The 17,721-nt window shown below is 36.5% G+C and overlaps 1 protein-coding gene across 1 annotated transcript in view; it reads right to left on the bottom strand.

Moving 5' to 3' along the window:
• The window catches only part of LOC136853240 (CD109 antigen-like), a 1,188,472-nt gene that overhangs the window by 39,889 nt on the left and 1,130,862 nt on the right, over positions 1 to 17,721 (bottom strand). The window contains exon 23 of the mRNA XM_067128618.1: positions 3,351 to 3,537. Within this exon, the coding sequence (XP_066984719.1) occupies positions 3,351 to 3,537 (187 nt within the window). The remainder of the gene's footprint in view (positions 1 to 3,350; positions 3,538 to 17,721) is intronic.

The following is a 17,721-nucleotide window of genomic DNA, read 5'->3' as shown; positions in this document are numbered from 1 at the left end:
ATTACGGAAGAAACAGCCACTTCGACCTTATTTAGTATAGAAAATAAAAATCACTGGATGTTGCTAACATCCACATAGGAAAACACTTAAAAAAATACAAATCAGAGATCTAGGTCATCCGACCTTAATACATTCATCTCTGCGGATATAAGAAGTTTCAGATACCGGAAATATGACAGAAAGTTAATAACTAGCTCTCCGCAAATATTGGACCATATTTCTAGTGCTTCAATAAATCATGGCATGACCCTTAAAGCCAAGTTCTCTCAAGTAATAAATATAATTGAATAGCAGTCACTTCCCCACAATGGATATATATATATATATATATGCTCTATTTTCTGCACACGATAACATCATGATAATCAACTGTAAACCAAATGACCCTAAACATTGTCGATTTCCATCCATGATACTGTTTTAGTTCGCAATATCCTAAAGGACTAAAAAATATAATTTACCCTGTACTCAAGAAAGGACGGAGGAAAAAGTAAAGGGGTTTAAGGCCTTTTACCAATGCTCTGCTTTAGGACACGTACATTTTTATTCCAAACCATAGATGCTTCCTACGCCCACAATTACAACACTCAATGACAGTGACTTGCCTGATTCTCCTTCATGGAAGAGAAGTGTCATGCTAAATCTTAATCAAATAAATCAAGATTGAAGCTGTTGACATGACGTGTTTTTGGAATTAGAAACGTTGGGAGGGCGAGAAATGCAGAAATACGGAAACATGGTCAAAAGGTTAGCGTGGGTGAAAAGAGGAATCGGTATTTTAAGGTTGTTTGGTCAAAGGAGAGAACGGAAGACGATCAGTCGGTGGCCAGGGAATACAGACAAGAAGCCTTTGTAAGAGCAAGGAGAGGTGACCCAGAAGTACTAGCTAGGTCAGGTGGACAAGGAGTGGAAGCGGACGGGCTTTAATCCTCTGTTGTTATTGTCCAACTCCGTAAAAAACGATCATTTTTACATATAATGACAAATGATTAAGTACTTTCATCGCAAGACTCCACATAATAGAATGTTTAATGTGAAAATAAAGCAACATATATATATATATATATATATATATATATATATATATATATATATATATATATATATATATATATATATATATATATATATATACAGTATATATATATACATGTCCCGGATCAGAGGAGCAAAACTTCGCTAAACCAAGGGGGTATGTTGAGCGTCATATAATACAAAAGAAAAGTACTATACTCCCTACGTTCAAAACAGAAACAAAAGCATATCATGTATGAGTGTGGTCGACGCGCTGCTGATGAACCTTTTGTATAGTCATATGAATATAATCTGATGCTGTGGAAGTTTTCTACGCAGAATATTCACCTGTTATTCTGCAGTTCAAAGACGCAAAATTAAAAGAAATATATTTACAAAAATTACATAAAATACATGTACAGTACAAGAACGAGACTGAGCAAGAGCAACGAGTATAGTAATGTATTTCTACAATATTAAAACAATTCTGGCAATATCAAAAGCATCTCCTCAAACAAAGGCACTGTCAAAGACCCCTTTCGGCTTCTCAAAACCGGACTAATTCTGTACCATAAAATGGTCGACTCGCTGAACCCTGATCATTAATTCGTGTCCTACGTACAAGATATGATTTTCGACTTTCATAAAGGTCTGAGGTGTTACATATTAGTCTGCATTCGAGTATAAGCCAAATAAATTTCATATAATTTTGGTAATGCTCACGCACACCCTTCAACTGGAAGAGAACTTGAAAGCACCTGACAATATTGCAACCCCTCTCATCTTTTATTAAATACCAAATAGCATACGTAATCAGCACGTGTATAAGATACGAGCAATACAAATAAGCCGGAGTGTAATCGTATTTCACTCACAAATAAGCAACGGGCAGAAGAAAAACGCTGAGCCATCTGCAACGGCAAACACATGTTCTCTCATTGGGAATTCCCTGTTCCGAGTACGAGAGCCCATTAAGTCCCAGGAAAACATGGAGACACAACAAACAAGTCGTTCACTTCCCGAGTTTAGTGGTGCCTTCACTTACAAGATCAATGGACAAACTCAAACAACAGCAATTTATATTAAAAATCAACTGCAGAGAAAACCAAGATACAAATACTCTCAAAATAATTGTTTCTAAATTATAAAATACACTGAAATGAGCCGGGGATATTTTTAAACAATATAAAAAAACACGGCAAGATACATACGAATCCTGAATAAATCAACCAAGGGTAATGAGTAAACTATATGAAGGCTAAATAAATTAGGAAAGGGGTATGATAAAACTCAATGAATGATTTCAAAATATTAAGAGTAATAAACTATAACGAAACACTTGACAGGTTATATTAGCCAACTGGTAACTATACGGAAACAGTTACTCATTGCCGATTTGAATACGACCATCCGTAAATTAAGTAGAAAAACAAAAACACCTTAATATTTGTTCTATCCAAAGATCTACCCTAAGTTGATCGCCATAAACCTCAACTTCACTTCGATTTCACAAGCAACGGTTGATGTTTTCAACAACCGTGGGAGGAACACTAAGAAAAAATATGCTTGATGAAATCTGTAGAAGGGCATGTTATATTGCCAAGGCAGTATGATCAGAGTGGAGGTCTAATTTTCTTAGAAATTATAGAAGGAAATGTCTGAACCTTTATGGTCGCTGGTTCTCTAACTGATTTTCCTTCCACAGCCTAGCAGTTATCTTACTGTAAATTTCAGTGTGTGTGTGTGTGTGTGTGTGTGTGTGTGTCTGACAGACAGAGAGAGAGAGAGAGAGAGAGAGAGAGAGAGAGAGAGAGAGAGAGAGAGAGAGAGAGAGAGAATAAATTCAATGATTAGTCTTGTTGATGAACACAGGACACATGTACATTTTTCGCTGCTGATCAAACCCAATAAAGCGACACTGATCGTAGGGACAGCTAGTAATCAAGCCTTACTCGATGAAGATAACACCAGCGTTATCGTATCTTTAACGCTCTTACAATACTTTATTCCATCAGTATTTTGACAAAGGTTTTCAACAAACATTTAAATAATTTTTTATATATCACTGACGCCAAGAACTCTGGTTCCCCCATTCCTTGGCACAGCATTCAATAAACCTTCCCAGCAAAGCATCTAACCTTTTATCTCACTGACGTCATTCTCCCTCTGAAATAAACCTACTGGAAAGGTTAACCACTCGTATGGAATAGAGTCCTTTGATTCATTTTATCTTTTTCATTACCATCACTTAAAAATCATGAACGCCAAGTCTCCCCAAACTGTTCTTTATTTTTTTGGTTCAAAATAAGGAAGGCGAAGCGAAGCGAAGCACTTACTTTCCTGGCGGGCGTTGCGAGTGAGGACGGAAAAGGCGTTATCAGCATGAGCCGAGTTGGTGAGATGGAGCGCCAGCGCGACGAGGGCCACTTCTAGAGGCCTGGAGACCTCGCTGACCAGCGCCAAGTTCTCTTCCAGCCATCGGCTTCCTCTGGCGGTGGCGGTCAAAACGTGTTCATCCAAAGGCTGCGAGGGCAAGACAAAAATAAATCTTAACATGAAAAGAGAAAATGGAAACGAGGGAAAAATGCAATGAGAAAACTGTTATTAATATCTTTTTATGTTCTAATTACCAGAGAAAATGATGAAATTATTTTTGCTCGTTATTCATAATTCACGTCTTAATTAGCAAAAACACTTACGCTTGTTATTTTTTTTCTTGTTTTTCATAGCTCACGTGCTAATTAACCTCATCAAAATGTTTGGCAAGCTACGTTGAGGCAAATAAAAGTAAAAAGTTGAATGACGAAAAACTGACTGGCTAAAGGGAAAAAAGTGAAGTGCACTTTTTCACAGCCTTTCGCGAACAACTCAGATGTTTTCGCTTCGCTCTTATACCTCACTGTCGCAACAATAATGCTAATTAGGGGGTTTCCATTGATATTCGTTCGGATGCCGCTGGCCATAAATATTCTGTTCTCCGTAACTTTAACTCGCTGAAATCCTCTCATAATTTCTCATAATGATTTTCTCAGTGATTTACCAAACCATCAATTTTAACTCGGAAAGATAAGAATTGGAAAACTTAGCATAATTGCTCTGTGAAAAGATCAGTTTTGGATGCTATTATCACCTTTAGTTCCGGTCTGGTTTGTTTGTTTGCGAAGAATCCATCCCAATTTTGTCTTATGCTTTTCAGACTCCCCTGAATAGGAGTACATTTATTTACACTCGTCTGTATTCTATCCGATATTCCCCGTAGATTAGGACGACAGTGGGCAGCGTACAAGTCAACTTGGAAAATATATTTAGGAAGATATATCCGAGTTATTTTTCGTCTTCGTGGGCATTTTATAAACAAAGTGACGAAGCATTATGTTAGCTGTTAGTGCACATCTTAAATTTCGTGGCATGGGGGCCAATTTTTCTCCCAGTTTGTTACAGCAGTTAAAAACTTGAGTTTGCCAATTTGTAATATTTAGAACTAGCAGCTTACACCAACGATATGAGTCTTTTTAAAGAAAAAAATTACTTCATAGTCCAAGAGAGCATAACAAGTAATTTTAGTTATCCATCGTGGGGAAAATCAAGATTTCTGTGCTCCTTAGACTGTCCTGTAACACTGGAAATTCAATATACTTTATAATAATTACTAAAACAAAATGCCACAGTGGTTTGCAACAAGGAGTTTTTTTTTTTTTTTGAGTGGCAGAATAGGGAAAATTCTATCCATTAATACAAATTATATCAGCGAAAATATATCAACGGTCGGTGAACGTGTAAAAGCTGAAAGACATGGGAACTTCCCCCCATCCAGAAAGCGAAAAATTCTACTGCTTTTCATTTCGTTTACGAATTTTAACCAAATTCGGTAAAAATTTATGTAGGGGTAAAGTTCCACATGATTCCAATTCTAGCTAATTTGCAGTTCGTAGAAATTCAAGGGTAAATTTTAGGGAAAGACTGAAATGTCGGAATAATTTCTTATAACAGCGACAAAATCAAAACACGTAGTAATGTAACAAAATTAACCTTTCAGCTGGTAAATGTCGGCGATTTGCGTGCAAAGGGGCTCTCCTACAAGTGTGACCTTTTCTCTTAATCAGGAGTAAAGTAGTGAGATTTACACAGCCGACCAAGAGCTTCATTTCTGTTTTCTTTGCTTTGCAGCGGATGGAGATGCCCTTCTACCATCTGCAAATTTGCTAAATCAACATAAAATCTTACGATATGCAAGAAATTCCTTTCATATATTTTTATTTTCACTATCTAAAAACACTGGACAATTTCCATCCTAATTCTGGCCCCACTTTTGGTCTCATGATGACTTATGATTTATGGAAATTTGGATGTAAAGCCAAACAAGAGGCCACTTTCAGCCATTCAGCACTTGAGAGAGTGATAAGAGGGAGCTGGAGTGGTTGGACAGCAAGTTGGAAGAAAGGAAGGCTAATGTGGGGGCAGCTAGGAGCCAAAGGGACGCTACAATCAATATTTAGTAATACCTGCAGTGCACCGTGTGAAGTGCACTGAAGGCACTAACCACATAAGGGGACTTCTACTTTTATATCTCTTTGAGTCTTAAATGATCCAGCAATGATGCGTTGTGTGCGCAGTTACCTTTATACTTCATTATTCACACTACCTCTCTCTCTCTCTCTCTCTCTCTCTCTCTCTCTTCGTTCCCAAACCAATAAATGGACGCCAGTAATTCATAAATGTTGGCGCAATAAGAAAATCACAGAAATATTAAGAATCCAAAATATTTCTGGAGGTTAAAAGCAAACTCATTATCAACCCGAACAGTTTTGGAATCATTGAACTATTCTGGGGTCGTCCAAAAGGGAAAAGGGATGGATGAGCCAAGCGAGAAATATGAAATAAAATTCTAACCAATGTTTCAGTAATTAATGCATGATAAGGTATTTGCAGTGATGAATCGCTGATTTTTCTTCATTCAAAATATTTCAGACTAAAATAGTTCAGAATAATTCGCCCACTCAATGCTTTCAGCAAGACTGGGCTAATTTGACGCGGTCGGGCCTGGTATGTAAAGGTTATGTGAGTGTGTGTGTATATATATATATATATATATATATATATATATATATATATATATATATATATATATATATATATATATATATACAAATATAATAACACACACACACACACACACACATATATATATATATATATATATATATATATATATATATATATATATATATATATATATATATATATATATTATAATATATATATATAATATATATATATATATATATATATATATATATATATATATATATATATATATATATATATATATATATATATATTACATATATATTATAATAGTGTAACATACAAATGTCCAGTCATTTGTGTGCTACAGTACACTTACATGATTGGCGACCGTATGTGCCTGTATACACACATACACAAAAATCACGACGATAACTATAAAATCATGGCTACATTGACACTGTCAAAAAAGGGGGAAAGGAAACCTGGGAATGATGAGGGTCTAGCATCACAAATCAGTATTTGATGTTGCCCATTTTAAATCACAAATATGCGCTTAAATTTAGATTTCTTTAACGTGAACAAAAATCTGGGGTTAGAACAGAAATGCCTAAAATCACAGTTTATATAGAAAATCGATTAAAATCGTAACAGCCGAAAGACTGGACTAAACAATATGTAAATAGTAAGGCACTTTTCCTACTGGGAAGAATTTTCTTGAAATCAAGGCATTAATCGCTATTTCGATCAAATCCCTTTATCAAAGAAAATGACAAATAAAATAGCTGTTGTAGCTCCTTCCGCTGGCTGAGTATGGTACAGTAACAGAAGTGATTCTCGGTTTGGGAAAATACAAAAATCAAAGCTCTCAAAATATTTTGGAAGAGTTGCAAGGCAGCTAAAATATAATGGCCTAACTTACTTTGTGAAGCATTGTACAACTTAGCTTACTGTTTACTTCATCAGCGGCAAAATAGCTTAAGTACCAGAAATTTTCCTACGAACACGTCAAAGAAAGCAAATTGAAGTAGGATGACAATAACTTAGAGTGGAAAGGAAATTCATGTAAATTATTATTGACGTTACACGGCGTTTCTCTATTCATTATGTGGATGAAGAAATGACCACCCAATCTGATAAAGCAGGTTATCGACTCCTCGGCAATAAAGGTCCTGGTCTAGAGACCCAAGCAAAGCCTCTCATTCACTTCTGTCTCCATTTACAGGTTGTTATTAGGAGCAAGGGCCTGGGCTAGAATAAGGTCGGCTTAACTGAAACAACAACGGCCGTAAAGAAGCAGGAAATGTAGCTCCTTTTTGGGAAACACTGGCACAAAAAAGAAAAAAGGTGAAGTCTTGAAAAGGGCAAATTCTGGTCCTACTCTCCACTTATACTGTAGAAGTAGAAGAGGCCATTATAAAAAAAATGGATAACAGTCGAATTGCAAAGATATTACTCCATAGCGAATTGCAAATGGGGAAAAGTCAGAAGACACTTTTGCGATATTCGGCCCTCAAAGAGGGAATCTAAATCAATGCTAAATAAATAACTGGAAAGCCTTTTGGTGTTGGTGTGAAGAGATACGGAGGAGGGACAAATTACTTGCACACCATTCACAGTAATATTCGACGAAGTCGTAACAGTAACAGTAGTAATATTAACTGATTTTTTTAATGAAAAAGAAAAACATAACACCTATTTACATTATATAACAAAAGATGCCCTTTTGTTTTTAAAAACTGCCGTAAAAGGAAGTGTGGTAATTGTTAAATGCGGAAGGTAGTCTTGTTGTAATTGCTCACTTATTTGAAAAGTGCGTGATATCGATTTGATGTGTGTTTAACGACATAGGAATAAACACATTTTTTCAATTATTTGGATAATAATTTATTAAAGGGAAAGTAAAATATGTTTCCTAAACAATGAAGATATGACTATGCCGCCATTAAAAATAAGTTGCAAATGGTAAATTTCTGAGTCATCGCCGCCTCCAACAGCGTGCGATGTAGAGGCTCTGTAAACTTCAGGCACTCAGTCTTTTCTGCGCTTTCACTTACACAAATATCCATTCATCTCCAGCCTCCCATCCAATAGTTATTACGCAAATAGCTCTGGGTCTTTCATGTGGCTGTCTCATCATTAAGGCAGTCTTCGTTACTGATGAATCCGAACAGACAATTTTCAATTTTAAAACTTTCTTATCCACCTCGGGCGCCCCGCTGATACTGTCCTGCAATACTCTCCCAGGGACTATAATAAAAAAAAAATCTGTATTCAACAAACTGCATGTAGAAATTATCTAAAAATTTAATAACAGACCTCAGGTGGTTAAAGAAATTCAAGTGGAGACTGCTAAACTACGTCAGTTTCTCTTTTCATAAACCTTTCATTCTACAGAAGCCACTGGATCTCAACCGGAAAGTGGTTCCATTCCCTATCTTTACAAGATACCCACCCACACAAGTCATCATCACTGCAATTAAGACCCTTTGATACCAGGGGAGAAATCGCATGCCTCGTTTCTGGAATAAGATTCTTTCCACATATTTTTTCACTAGTACTAAATTAAACTTAATCTGCAATAGAAAGCATTTTGAATGGAGATCAAAAATCAAAAACCCCAAAAACGAACTAACCTAACTTACGATTTACGCGGAACTGTATTATAACCATCATCGTAACGTGCGCAAACTTCTTAAATTTTTACACTGCTTATTTGTTCATAGCAATTGAAATCAATATGAGAATGAAACCAGTTTTGAGTCTTACCTCATCTTTTAATGTCTGTAAAGGTTATGTGCATTATAATGCTTTCCAAGAAAAAACAGACTTTACAGAATAGTTCAACAAACAACCCAATGCGTTATTTTTATATTATATTGTATGTATGTATATGAAGACGCACCTGTCCGACTTTCATGAGTGGCGGCAGTTCTCAGCAAATCTTTTTGTTATGGGGTTATAGCCCCCCCTCGCGGCATTTCTTTGCCTCTCAGCTTTGGCTGGTATCCTTTCATAGTTGGGTCAACTGGCGAGGGCAAGCTGGGGTCACGTACACCGGGACATTTTTATATTTAAAAAATTACGCTACAAATGTCGTTTGACATCAAATTCGCTCAACCTCGGAATAAAAACCAAAGGGAAATTTATAAGTGATAAGAGATCCGTCACCTGGTGGACTCGAATTACAGAATGGTTGGGAGGGACGATTCTTCAGGAACGCTGCCACTGTCACTTACAAATTCCCAGTCGGTCTTTATTCCAAGGTTGAGTGAATTTTATATTAAATGACATTTGTAACTTTATGTTTGTGATACACACACATATAATATATATACACGCACTTACATATATATAATTTATATATATATATATATATATATATATATATATATATATATATATATATATATATATATATATATATATATATATATATATATATATATATATATATAATATATATATATAAAAATGTCTGTATATAAACAAAGAACATTTTAATATCTTGCCCAACCTTTTCAAACGCCATGGCAGGGAAAACGAGAATGATAAAGATTCTCAGCTAGGGCCTGCTTACTCACATACTGTATATACGTCTCGGATACACGGAAGCGCAGTAATAAGTATGAAATACTGCCGTAGCAAAAAACACACTAGTTCACCCTTAAGTGCGAAATGCAGTTTCATACATACGCTTTCACCGAATCTCCCTCGATTTGCCTGGGAAACGCCTTAAAGCGCGTTTATATGAAACATTCTAATGCGTTTTCACCCCGAAAATAAAAGAGGAAAGAAAAACTAAGCGAGGTCAAATTCCCTGGCAGATAACATACGAACGTGGGCACCACAAGAACAATGTGGTGCATCTGGCCTAGGTCTAATCGTGTTACTCCTCCGGGTATGAAATGAACAGCGAGCGAACTGTGGTTGGTGTTACTCGTTTAAAAGCTTGGGAATGTTCCGGATAATAACATTAGAAATTTAATGTTCTTCATTTACTTTGCGATAGTTCTTTGCCTGTTTTTAATCGTTGCAAAGCAAGGAATTGTTAAAGGATTTACAGAGACGACAACACTGCACTAGCTTAGTAAATTTATCAACAACAAAAGCAATTTTTCGCTAACTACTATCATCCATTCTTTTCACGCGATCACACCACTTCAGATCACCCTGGACCATCACTGTAGCATTACTAACCTGTATACCATAACGCAAACAGCTCCCACTTATTTCTCTCATTTGCATTCAGCAACAATTGCTCATATTAGTACTGGAAACGTGGCTCAACAATCCCTTCACATATCACAAATTTGTTCCCACAGACACTGCAAATGTTTGTCAGAAATCCTGCTGCTTTCCTGGGTTCATCTAGTATGATCCTTACGTTAACTATCAAATAGCTTAATTAATCAATCACTCTTATTCCCGTAACCATACCAACACCCATTGCCTCAGCTCTCTGGCTACAATTTTTCATCACACGTTTTACGATTTCTCCTCTTACAGACATTTTCAGAAATTTCCACAACTTCTTTTCTCCATCAACTAACACACTATCATCATAACTCCTTGTCCTATTTCAAAATTTACACCTACACTTAGAATCTTTACCTGATTTCTCTCATATTTCGTCCATAGAAATATTATATAGTCTTGGAGACACAAGGCACCCTTGTCTGAGACCCACTTTAAACCCAACTAGTAAATCTTCCGTCTTCGCTTCATCATAATAAAAATATCTTATCCTTTTCAACAAATTAAGTTCTACACCTTACATCTTAAACGATCGTTCCTGCACATCAGGTCTGTATCAGTTCTCCCATTTGCTTTTTCATGGTTCCTGCACAGCACGTTTAATCTCTTCCTTCCTCTGAAACCACTCACAGAACTGTTTTCATAACTAACACTTGATCTTCCTCGTCTAAATGCACGTTGCTCTTCCCCTACCAATCTATCCAATGTCTGTCATGCTCATCAATGAAAACACTACCATACTCCTAACTCGGTATATCAAGGAACGTTATGCCCATATTCTACCCCTCCCTATACAATGGAACAAATCATTCATTTCACTAATTCCGCTGGAACCCCTTCTTCCTCTCGACATATCTTGAATAACAGCCCACCACCATACAATCAACAGCATGGCACTTGTAATCTCATATACTCCTTGTAGTTTTGTACCCATCAATCTTTTAATAACCTGTCTTGCATTACTTTATTTTCAACATTAATAATTAATCTTCAAACCTCACGCCATCGAGGCAGTACTGCATTCTCTTTAACCAGTACACCCATATTTTATTGCAAGATCCATTTGTGTGAATACACACACACACACACATATATATACACCCATATTAATATAAACACATACAGATATATATATATTAACATATATATATATATACATATATATATATATATATATATATATATATATATAATATAAGAACAACTGCGTTAATTAAATGTTGTGTAGGCATAGAGGATTTATTATGTTGAACCTTAAAGGAATAAAGAAAGACGATACGAAACACGGGATTGCAAGGATTTCTGGAGCATCGTTTCCCCCTTGTTAGAGCAATATAACTACAAAAGCGTGTTACATCTTTATATATATGATAGTCTTAGCATCCAACCAGAAGTTAGAGGAGGGGGAAGATGAATGGAAGTTACAACAATGGCAATCTGTTTCGTTCGTTGAATTTATTACATTAGGCAACAATATATGACAGCCCAGTCTGCCCTGTGGGAATGATTTTGTAACTGCACAAACAGTGTATTTGATACCTGTCGTGCTATACCGGACTATTTATCTTTTTCAATTCTCGAAGAAGTGCTATATTAGGTACTCGGGTGTTAATGCTATTTATGATGGGAAGGTGGGGGACTTGGCAGGCCACTAAAAGGGCACTAAAAAGAAGGCAGCAGGATCTCTTTAAAGAGTTTCGGAAAGAAGAGAAGAAGCAAAAATTGAAATGTATATAGGTATTGCTTAGACACTAGATGCTGAATGTGAATAACAGAAAAATGGTAAGAGGTACTGAGATGAAATGCTATTTTAGTATATGTGGAGTAAACTACTTGTTCACTGTATGTGGAATAAGCGTGGCGAAAAAGATTAAATGTGTAGAGACATGAAATACTGGTATAGTTAGTGAAAGTGGTATGGTCTTGTGGTGAGAATAGAAGACAGCATTTAGGTGATAAGGAAGTGTAATTCAAAAGTAACCAGAGGAAGGAGAAGTTAAATTAAGTTAAGTATACCTTAGTTTTACCAGACCACTGAGCTGATTAACAGCTCTCCTAGGGCTGGCCCGAAGGATTAGACTTATTTTACGTGGCTAAGAACCAACTGGTTACTTAGCAACGGGACCTACAGCTTATTGTGGAATCCGAACCACATTATAGCGAGAAGTGAATTTCTATCACCAGAAATAAATTCCTCTAACTCTTCATCAGCCGGTCGGTGGAATTGAACGCCGGCCCATCGAGTGACAGTCTGAAGCTCAACCGACTCAGCCAACGAAGGGCTAGGAAGGAGAAGTAAACCTAAAAAGCGCTGAATACTTGAGCTGAAGTTTTGAAACGGGAGGGCATTAATATTATGAAGTGAGTAACAGCAGGCAAGACGTAGGCGAATCGTACGATGTGTAGGCATGTTCAGCGTGCTGATAATGAGTTTTCAGTTTAAGTACAAGAAGCAGCTAATGCTATGGAAGTTTTCTATCTAGTGTGGCTATTTGTTTAAACATGAACTTGATTACCAAAATTGGCTTGGTTTTTCCAATGGAGCCACTTGTATCAGGGTAAAGGACTTATTGCTGATACAACCACATATGTATATTATATATATATAGGCATATATACATATGTCTAATACACAGACAACAGGATGAACGAAAAGTTTATATTTATTCTTATCACTCAGATAATTTATAGTTAACGTTGCCACTGTCTTAATATTGTGAAAATAATCTCTAGACCCTCTTTGTTGCTTTTTCAAAAACATTTGCTCTCATATTCTCAAGGAAAACATGCAAGTGCACATTTACAATATATGCTTACAGAAGGCAAGTTTTTTTGTCTTAAATATTTAGCAAAAATCCGAGCTCCAGATCAATAAAATATTTGTAAGAATATTCATGCAATTACATCTAACACATCACATCCTCGAAAAGTTCAATTCCCAGACATTCAACCCAGCATCCCTTCTTGCTCCAATTACAGCTTTTCTTTTCCTCTCCGCCATTTTTTATCAAACCTCTCATCAACATCACCGCCACCACCTTTTATCTCGTCTCTCCTTTCCTTCCAAGCATCCCCATATCTCATTTCATTTCCCTCGACAGATTTCGGACAACAAAGGCCATCAAAAGAACCTCCTTTTGATTGCACCATAAGGGATTTGGCGATAGGATTGTGGAAAAAGACATTATAGAGAGAGAGAGAGAGAGAGAGAGAGAGAGAGAGAGAGAGAGAGAGAGAGAGAGAGACTCCGAGGTGCCTGGTAACCGTAGTCATACCTCCTCTAGTGTGATCATCTTGCAAGATGGGGCAGGGGAAGGGGAAGGGGAAGGGTGGGTAATATTTTCCAGATATGAAGAAAAAGGAAGGGGGGGAGGGGGAGGAAGGAGGAGGGAAGAGGGGAGAGGAGGTGGCTCTGACGTTTCGGGAGGCTGGTAGCGGAGAGAGGATGGGAGTGAGGGTGGAGGAAGAAAAAGGCTGATTCGATCATGACGATTGGGGAAGACAAGTCTTCCACGTGACCGATTCCGGGATGATTGGTAATGGCCTGAACTCCCGAGCTAATCAGACCAACTTTGGTGGAACACAATCAAACGCTCGTTGTCATGGCGCAGCGACTCCGTCTTTCCAAGGTCGTTATTTGGTGGATCCCGGACAGGAGTTGCTGGAAGCATCATCTTTTTCTCTTCAGTCATTCTGTCGTTGTCTTTTGGAACGGACACCACCTTTTATCTTTTCTGTTCATTTTCTTTGCTTTAACTCGTAAAACAATAGACGAGTTTGCCACACAGCAATGCTAACACATGCTACAAGGTTCAATCGCTTCCTTCAGTGCTGAACCCCAAATTTTTCCTTATTACTCTGACCTGTTTTTAGATTATTCGGGTCTGGGGTAGATAAGAGTAATGGGAACCTTGTTCTATTGGCTATATAATAAATATAAACGACAAAAACGATGAAACGACTACTTTTTAATGGTTGAACAAACTACGCACATGCAACATCCACTTCCACTTCAAGGGTGAAGACAACGAGGAAGATACGATTTTCTTGTTTCTTCTCCGAAGATGCCATTAATCAATTTCAAAATTCTTGAAATGCTGCATTATTTTAGAGATCTACAATATGACAGGCACGTTTTCAGACCTTCATTTCAAACCCAAATTCATTTAATGTTTGTGACGGAAATTTAGACATATTTGAGACCAAACAGGAGTTTAGCACTAAGCTGAGGAAAATGAGAAAAGGCTTGTATATATTTGTTTAGTATAAAAGCTAATGACTATGCTTTAGTCAACAAATTCACCGAAATATTTATGATAATCTATCATTTATATTCGTAACAGACCCTTAGAGATCAAATGAAACATTACGAGAGGAATGATAAGCAGTTAAACGGTTAACGTGACGACATGGTCCAGTTTGTTTATTCACCATCGTGATGAAAAATGGTTGCAGGATAAATGACTAACCATCTAGCTATACATAAAACAGTTAAATATGATAAAAATGTCAATAGTTAAAAAAAAAAAAGTCCGTGACACTGTTAACATCAAAGTCATCATTTATAACCTCTTCTATGGAACCTGAAATTAGACATCTTCTCTCATCCACGTCCTTGGGGCAGTCGTCTGAATGTGTATGTGAATTTGAACACGCTTACGTGCCTTTGTGTAAATAATAAAGTTCGCAAAGGTCTTCATAAAAAATATGAAATAACGTTAAGACACTATAAAAAGAATCTAATTGCATTAACATTGACCCCTCAGAAAACGTTTAGCCCTGTCACCTTCGCTGAATATTTATAGTAAACCAAACGCATAAACCCAAAGACGCATTTATCAGTACATCAATAAAGTTATTTAAATTCCTAACAGCAGAGAAAGATGAAACTGCAAACAAAATAAAAACAAATGCTTTTATTTCAAAGGCGAATTCAACGCGCCATGATAAATCTAATTAGTTTAAAGTACTTTTACGATTGGCCAAATCGAACATCGATTTGGGAATTTCCACGCGTCAATGAGCGCTTACAGAAAACCAATTTAGTTCTGTGATGATGGTTTTATAGGGCTCCGGAAGGTCTAGTCACTAGGCGATGCTGAGAAATTCTTTTCAACTATCATTGCCTGTATAAATGGCTTTGCACACATCATCCCAACAAAGGACAAAAAGTAAACAATTATTTACAAATATACACGCTCGCGTGCGCACGCAAATCACACACACACACACACACACACACACACACATATATATATATATATATATATATATATATATATATATACATACGTACGCAAATATACACACACACACACACACACACACACACACACACACACATATATATATATATATATATATATATATATATATATATATATATATATATATATATATATATATTCAATGTCAATGTAGCACAAAGGAACGGCTGCTTGAGAATATCACTAAGTCCACGTTAGAAGGTGAGTGAAAACCGGGACTTTGAACAAGTACTTTCGTAGTTTATTCTACATTTTCAAGTATGTGGGCTTAGTGATACACACACACACACACACACACACACACACACATATATATATATATATATATATATATATATATATATATATATATATATATATATATATATATATATATATATATAGTCACCGCAACATGCAAACGTTGGCTTGTGAATGAATGAATGATTTTAAGTTGTCGTGACTTCTATGGTCATTGACGATGATGTCAATTAAAGGACTACATAGTGTAGTATATTTATAATATAATTAAAACTTGTAGGAAATAAAGTTATATCTCATGTAAAACCCCGGCTTCTAAAATATATTTTAAAATGCCAAAAGTAGATAAGCCTTTGTCTAAAAAATTCTGCAGCACTGGCTGCTTCGTACAGTCACAAAAGGCTCATCAACAGGGTGTCAAAATCTGCTGCACATGTTATTGCGCCTTTCAACTACCTTGCATGGGCACTTGTACTTCCTGCACACTGAGGCGCTTCCTTTCCAGTACCTCTTCCAATCGCTCTGTCTACCACTTTCTGAGTCTTCCTCTCCTCCTTCCTCCCATCGTTTTACACTCTTTTTATATGTCTGATCCATCCCAAATCAACAGCAACCGCCTTTCACCTAGGTGGATCTTTTCACCCCTTCTGTGTATCCTCACATGACTCATCTTTCAGTTCTTCTAATATTATACATGCTAAGCAAACAATTCATCTCAGCAACTTCAACATTTTATTTCTTTCATTTGGATTTGCCAGCCACACCTCGTTCCATACAGGAGAGTTATATCAACAATTACTCCATACATTTCAACCTTATTTTCCAAAGACACAATTTTTCTTCGCAATTTTTTGCATACACCTTGATACCATCTTGCTTCACCTATTTTGTGACTATGTCCTCTTCCATCCTACCATTACACGTTACATTTGCTCACAAAAAACCTTGACTATCCATCCATTCTTCTACCATCCACATTAACATTCACTGCCTCACTTTTAAGGTATCCATTCACCATCACAACGTTACTTTTGCTTACATTTACTTTCTAATTTCCTCTCTTGCAAACACTGTCAAACTTGCAATAGCGTCTGCAGATTCTCTTCATTATCCCTATTCAATATGGTAACATCTGCAACCGTTAACTTTTTTACTCTTTATTCACGCCCCATTTTCTCATCCCACATTTTTCCACCTACATCTAAAGAAGCCCATTTTTGACTTCTAACATCGCTTCATTCATAATGATATCAAACATCCTCAGCACCTTCCATATTGCAGATCTTTTAATTCTATGATAACCTTTTTCTATGTGTATGTATGCCCCATTCAGCTTTCTCCCTGATCTTGAACCTCTCACTTAAATTACGTAATAAAAACTTCATCTGGACAGTGCTTCCCTTATCAGTCTTCTATATGTCTTACTTTCACAATGAAATTCTTACCATACGCATTCACTGGTATACTGAGCAACACTATGCCCCTAACAAGGAGCAATTATTCCTCTTTTTGCTTCCTTTCAATCACTTCCCACAGTGAAACACGCCTTACAAAATCTGGTCAGCCACTAAATCACACTTTTATCATCCTGACACAAAATCTCACTTGTAATCCCACCAACCCTAAGGGTCTTTCCTGTCTTTAACACTCATTCGATCTAAATCTTAATTATCAACAACTTCCACAATAAATTTCACATTTACATTAACCTCTTTCATTCTTGTGACATTTATCTCTGCCCGTCTCATACCTTTCACATTAATCAAAAATATTCAGAATACTCACTCTACTGACTCAGGATTGAAATCTCTTCAGACAGCCCTGCTCCACTTAAAACTTTTATTCTGTGATCTACTTGAAAATATATCTTCCAGAATTTTCCTGCCCTCTTTTTCTCTCTTAATTACCTCTTGCCTAT

The sequence above is a fragment of the Macrobrachium rosenbergii genome, chromosome 27 (assembly GCF_040412425.1).
Source record: "Macrobrachium rosenbergii isolate ZJJX-2024 chromosome 27, ASM4041242v1, whole genome shotgun sequence".
Taxonomy (NCBI): Eukaryota; Metazoa; Arthropoda; class Malacostraca; order Decapoda; family Palaemonidae; genus Macrobrachium; species Macrobrachium rosenbergii.
The sequence above is the reverse complement of the archived record's forward strand: the minus strand, read 5'-3'. Positions and strand labels throughout refer to the sequence as shown.